The sequence below is a fragment of the Mus pahari genome, chromosome 9 (assembly GCF_900095145.1).
Source record: "Mus pahari chromosome 9, PAHARI_EIJ_v1.1, whole genome shotgun sequence".
NCBI lineage: Eukaryota > Metazoa > Chordata > Mammalia > Rodentia > Muridae > Mus > Mus pahari.
The window spans coordinates 47,749,214-47,755,983 of record NC_034598.1 but is presented as its reverse complement, the minus strand read 5'-3'; the positions used below and the strand labels follow the sequence as shown (position 1 = coordinate 47,755,983).

Sequence of the window (6,770 nt, the reverse complement as noted above, 5' to 3'; positions counted from 1 at the left end):
CCCCTTTACAACCACTAACAAAAGAAAAAGGGATCTATTCCAATGGAGTGTCATTTGCGTATATGTACCACACTTGAGAGCAGGAAACACCCCCTGCAGTAAATAAATGGCCAACAAAAAAGGAACTCAATGAGATTTTTGGAGATATTTTATCTCAAAGCTTTTTGTGGAACTTTTTTTTTACATAACTGATATTTAAATATGGTTTCCAATTTTATGTGTTTAGTGCTGTGTGTGTGTCTCTCTCTGTCTGTGTCTGTCTGTCTTTGTATCTTGAACTATTTCTTTATTTTTTTTATTGTTAGTTTTGTTCTATTCTGGTTGGATGACTGGTTGGTTGGTTGGTTGGTTGGTTGATTGGTTAGTTTGATAATCTGTTTGTTTTCTAAACAGAGAGAGAAAGAATGCCTGAAGTTATATAGACAGGAAAGTAGGGAGAATCTTAGAGGAGATGGGGACCTTAATAAGAATGTGTTGTAAGAAAAAAAATATTGTCAATAAAATATTAATAAATAAGCATATGAGCTTTATTAAGGAAACAAAGAATAAAAGCACTAATAGGCATTTAAAGAGGATTTCTGTTGTTGAATTTTCTTAGTCTTAAATTCCTTAATCTTCAAGTCTTAATGGAATAGTAATTTCAATAGATTTTCTGAAAATTCAGTGACATTATATAAATAATTATTCATCATGGAAGTGTTGCATACAGGCTACAAAAAATAGTTGTAGTAGTTTTGTAATTTTTCCAACAAATAAGATTACTTCTTAACTTGGGTAAGGATGTTCACAGTAGCTGTAATTTTAAAAAGGTACTATTTATTCTAATTACTGTAGATTTAATCCTTAGCATCATTTGGCTTTTCAAAATTTTTATTATTATTCATAAAGTAGGACTTATGTAGCAGAGATTTTATGTACTATGCACTAATCCATATACCTATCAAATGTCAAATATCTTACATCTGCTATGAAAATGTGTATCATCTACACAAACTGTCTTTTATACCCTGCGTTTAAATTAAACACAGAGTAATTAAACATAGAGTAATTTCTACCTTTTAATCAGTAGGAAACTAATGTTTATATGCTAAAACAAAAATACAATTCAATGTAATTTTAGTATATCGTTTCACAATATAGTTTGAGGTAATTTACTTAGCTTGATGAAAGTTGAGCTATTCATTTTAAAATATAACTTTCAAATAAGAATTCAAATGGAGCCATAGATGGAACATGTAACTCCTAGAAGACATTGATGGTTAAATGAAAAATTACCCTACTATTACCATTTCCCTTGGTCATCCAACATAATACATGGTAAGAACTCCAGTTCTGAGGACACCTCAAACCTTGAATGCAGGCACTGCAGGAAATAGAGAAAACAATCTCAAGACACCCAGAGAATTTTCTTCTGGCTACAAGTTTTCATTGTGCTGAAAAGTTCCATATAGTATGCTGGGGAGCAAACTCATCAATTACCTTACCTAGTGCTACACACTGCATGCTGTGATATTGTGTGCTTGACAAAAATGTGTCCACTTGTGCAATAGCAGCAAGACTGTTTGAGATAAGTAACCAGTTTATGAATGGATTAGAGACCTGTTTCACAGGACAGAATTATATATTATTGCTGTAAAACTGTATAAAAGCCTATAGATAGGAAGGTCATAGGTCCAAGTTGTTTTAAATAGCATACTGCCAAATACCTTCTAAATCAGTGATTTCTCAACCTTCCTAATGCTGTGACCCTTTAATACAGTGACTCGCATTGCGGTGAACCAACCCATGAGAATATTTTTACTCCCACGCTCCCTAGAGGACTTCCCACGCAATCTTAGGATCACTGGTGAGTGGAACACAACATCTGCTCCAATCCAACTGAGCACAGGACCGGAGACAACACTAGGGCAGCAGAGAACCAGCCTGACCAGGGGCACAAGCCCCTTCCAGTCTGCACCAGCACCNGATCACCTAGGGCACAGAGTGGGCAGACACCCCCATGGTCCCTAGAAAACTGCCCACGCAGTCCTAGGATCACCGGTGAGTGGAACACAACATCTGGTCCAATCCAATTGCACACAGGACCTGAAACGGCACTAGGGTAGCAGAGAACCAGCCTGACCAGGGGCACAAGCCCCTTCTGGTCTGCATCAGCACCGGGTCACCTAGGGCGCGGAGTGGGCAGACACCCCCAAGGTCCCTAGCGGACTGCCCAAGCGATCTTAGGATCACTGGTGAGTGGAATACAACAGCTGCTCCAATCCAATAGTGACGGGCCTGTGACACTTCTCCCCTTCTTAGAATTGGGAACAAAACTCCCATGGAAGGGGTTACAGACACAAAGTTTGGAGCTGAGATGAAAGGATGGACCATCCAGAAACTGCCCCACCCAGGGGCCCATCCCATAATCAGCCACCAAACGCAGACACTATTGCACATGTCAGCAAGATTTTGCTGAAAGGACCCCTGATATAGCTGTCTCTTGTGAGGCTATGCCAGTGCCTGGCAAACACAGAAATGGATGCTCACAGTCAGCTATTGGATGCAACACAGGGCCCCCAATGGAGGAGCTAGAGAAAGTACCCAAGGANCTGAAGGGGGCTGCAACCCTATAGGTGGAACAACAATATGAACTAACCAGCACCCCNAGAGCTCGTGTCTCTAGCTGCATATGTAGCACAAGATGGTCTAGTCAGCCATCATTGGGAAGAGAGACCCCTTGGTCTTGCAAGCTTTATATGCCCCAGTACAGGGGAACACCAAGGCCAAGAAGGGGGAGTGGGTGGGCAGGGGAGCAGGGGGGAGGGTATAGGGAACTTTGGGGATAGCATTTAAAATGTAAATGAAGTAAATACCTAATATAAGTTGGAAAAATAAAAATAAAAAATTTTTAAAAATTAAAAAAGAATATTTTTACTACTTCATAACTGTAATTTTGCTACTGTTATGAATCATAATGTAAATTTCTGTATTTTCCAATCATCTTAGGTAACCCATGTGATAGGATCAGTTGATCCCCAATGACCCACACTTTGGGAACCTCTATTCTAAATGTAAATGTTTATACCCATAGAACTAAGGTCTTCTCAGTCTTTGTCAGAAGGGCTTCTTTTGCAAGTAGTGACAGTCAGTGGAGGGATTTGAAACTAGCCAAAGTGCACAGAGTGACTGGGTGCTCAGCCAGAAATGGTCATCTATTTTATTCACCATCCACCAAGGCTCACAGAACACCAAGAAAGAAGAGATGTAAAAGCAGGAAGGAGGAAGTGGGTGGGTGGGTGAGTAGAGGAGCACCCTCATAGAGGCAAGGGGAGGGGGGGTGGGATAGGGCAGTTCTCGAGGGGAGACCTAGAGAGGGGATAACATTTGAAATGTAAGTAAGAAAATATCCAATAGAAGAAAATTATAATGTAAGAACCAGAAGATGAAAGACATACTGTGAATTCCATCTGCTGGATGTGACATTCATGGGGTTACAGGAGCTGTGGTGACCTGCACAAGGTCTATACAAAATAAAGCCAATCAAAATTCCCACACAGAGAAGGCAGATGATCTGCAGACCCTGCCCCTTACTGAGGATCTATTGGCATTGTATTTTTGGTGGAAGAGAGAGATTCATTGTTTTATGAGGATGTAGACACTGGAAAGTTCCCCATGCACCAGAAGGCAGCCTCACATCTATGAATATACGGGGAGCACTAAGTGACTCATGAGCAAAAAAACATTGGGGGGGATGAGGTAAGGTTAGAAGGAGGTAATTGAAAAGGAGAAACTGGGGATAGATATAACTCATTGTAAACACATGTGAAATCTTAAAACATGAAAAAATAAGTTAAGCTGTTACCTAATGAATCACAGCTGAAATCAGAATCTTCTATTGGCTTCTGTATGTTTAATGCGTGGATAAATATTACCTCAAATTTCTATACAATTTTATAGCATCCAAAATGTCTACAGTAGAGATAGTATCAGCTTATGACTATGACTTAAATGATTTTGTATCTTAGTCTTTCCATTTTATAGAACGTACTTGTATTAATTTGGCTGAAGAGATGAAAAAAACCAAAACTTTTAAAAGGAAGAGAATAAGACAGAAGACATTTAAAATTATTTGGCATATTTCTACATACGTTCCAAGTAGCATGCGATACTTAATATATGATCTTTTCTCTGCCACCAGCCCAGGGACTAATTTATTTTAATAAATCTGCAGTTTACTTGACATGGGAGATGCTCAGTGGTTAGGAGTGCTTGCTGCACATTCACAAGGAGCAGAGTCTGGATATTAGTAGCCACATAAAGTATGAGCACAGCCCCATGCTTGCCTATAATCCAAGAACTGAAAGGAACAGAAACAAGTGGAAACTGAAACAAGGGGACAGAAACAAAATCAGTTCGGCTTGTTGATGGAGATCCTAGCTGAACTGCAAGTTCATTGAGAGAGTCTGCCTCAAAGGAACAAGGCAAGAGGGATAGATGGAGACCCCAATACTGTCCTCTGGCCTCCATACACACAGGCACATACAATCACACATAAGTACATGTGTGAATATAACACAAGCAGATAATACCAAATGTAAGCAAATTTTACCATTAGCATCAAATGTTTGCACACAGAAATATAATGAAAACAGGTTCTTATTCCAGAATATGGATATCTATCAAATGTTCCATGATATTTTACAGTGATCCTACCTCCTCAATGATGGAATGGTTCAACACAGAGTAAATGGTAAACTATACCCACACAGTTTTAAAAGAAAACATAACACGGTTACTTTCAAATCACAAAGAAAGTTCAGGGATTAGAGTGGGGGCTCTGAGGTTAAAAGTTCTTCCAGTTCTTTCTGAGGACACTGGTGCAATTCACAGCACCAACATAATGGCTCACAGCCATCAGCAACTCCACTTCCAGGAGACCCAATGCCCTTTTCTGGCCTCTGTGGGTACAAGTCTTTCAATAGGTACACAGAAATGTACACAGATATACAAGCAGGTGAAATACCCATAAACATAAAATACTTTTTTAAGAAGCTAAGACCAAGGTATTCATAATATAATTAAAGTTTAATTCCTCCTTTTTTTAATTTAGAACATCTATTTCATATAATTTATACTTACATTCATGTATAAAATATGTTCATATAAAGCTATTATATATTACTACAAGGTAAGCATTGTATAATATATAACATAATTACATATTATATATAATTATATCATGCATACTTATAAGGCTATTCTTCAATTTCTTAAAATATTGATGTATGAATTAACTTTTGGTTTAGTTCTGAATGTAATACTTGATTAGAAATATTAAAACCTTTCTCATTTAAGAGTGCAAACTTCAATTGAAATTAAGACCACAGATAGGAAATACAAAGTGTATTTGTCATGGTTCTCTAGAGCAGTAGGTTTTCACCCTAATGATTCCTCCATTTTTGAAGGGGCACAATGGAATTCATTTGTTTCTTTTAAACATTACTTTATTAATCAAATCCTTGAAGGCTTGTTTTACTTGTTGATTTCTCAAGGTGTAAATAAAAGGGTTCAACATGGGAGCAATTGAAGTATTAAGAAGAGCCACCCCTTTGGTCAGTGATGCTCTTTCATTTGCAGAAGGTTTGACATACATGAAAATGCAGCTGCCATAAGAGATGGAGATGACAATCATGTGAGAGGAACAGGTGGAGAAAGCCTTTTTCCTCTGACTAGCAGATGGGAACCTCAGAATGGTGCTGATGATGCAGACATATGACAAGATCACTAGAGCCAGTGTGAACAGCAGAGTGACAAATGCAAAGTAAAAGCCAATTGTCTCTAAAAACCATGTATCTGAGCAGGAGAGCTGTAAGATAGGGAAGTAGTCACAGCAGAAGTGATCAATGACATTTGAAGCACAAAAATCTAACTTGAGAAATAGCATGAGCAATGGAAAGATGGTCAGAAACCCTCCCAACCATGAGATGAGGACAAGGAGGGTACAGATTTTCTGATTCATGATGAGAGTGTAGTGCAGTGGCTTGCAGATGGCAACATAGCGGTCATAAGACATAGCGGTTAGAAGAAAGAACTCAGACACTCCCATGGAGATGAAGAAAAATAACTGAGCCAAACAGTTGTTATAGGAAATAGTCTTGACTTTAGTAATTATTGACTCCAAAAATCTAGGGATTGAAACACTGGTGAATATAATTTCTAAGAAGGAGAAATTCCGGAGGAAAAAGTACATAGGAGTCTTTAACTGAGAGTCTAGCAAGGTGAGAGTGATGATGGTTAGGTTTCCAGTGACACTTAATATGTAAGCAATGAATAAAAAGATAAAAATCACAAACTGAAGTTCTGGTGTGTCTGATATGCCCAAGAGCAGAAACTCAGTGATCACAGAGTGGTTTTTCATGTTGATTTATTGTCCAAAAATCTATTGATTAAAAATTCAAATGAAAATTTAATTGAAGAGGTTTAAAGTTTAAATATTGATATTATAATATCCAGTGAAGTAAAACAATATCTGCTCATTCCTATTAAATAGAAATCATCTTGTTAAGTGGAAAAATATTTTTAAGGGGATATATAAAGCCCATTCAACAATTATACAGAAAACTCTACATACAATCATAATTTCTATATGTGTAGGATACCTTTGAACTATAGATTTGTGTAACAATATTTTTTTTTATATTTTTTTTATTTTTTATTATTTTCTTTATTTACATTTCAAATGCTATTCCAAAAGTTTCCTATATCCCTCCCCCCACCTCTGCTCCCCT

General features: G+C 37.7%; 1 protein-coding gene across 1 annotated transcript; it reads right to left on the bottom strand.

Moving 5' to 3' along the window:
* Positions 1 to 5,461: 5,461 nt before the first annotated feature.
* On the bottom strand, positions 5,462 to 6,400 carry LOC110326702 (olfactory receptor 6C3-like). Its single transcript, XM_021205285.1, has one exon. The coding sequence runs from the start codon at positions 6,398 to 6,400 to the stop codon at positions 5,462 to 5,464; it is 939 nt and encodes a 312-aa protein (XP_021060944.1).
* Between the last annotated feature and the right edge of the window lie 370 nt (positions 6,401 to 6,770).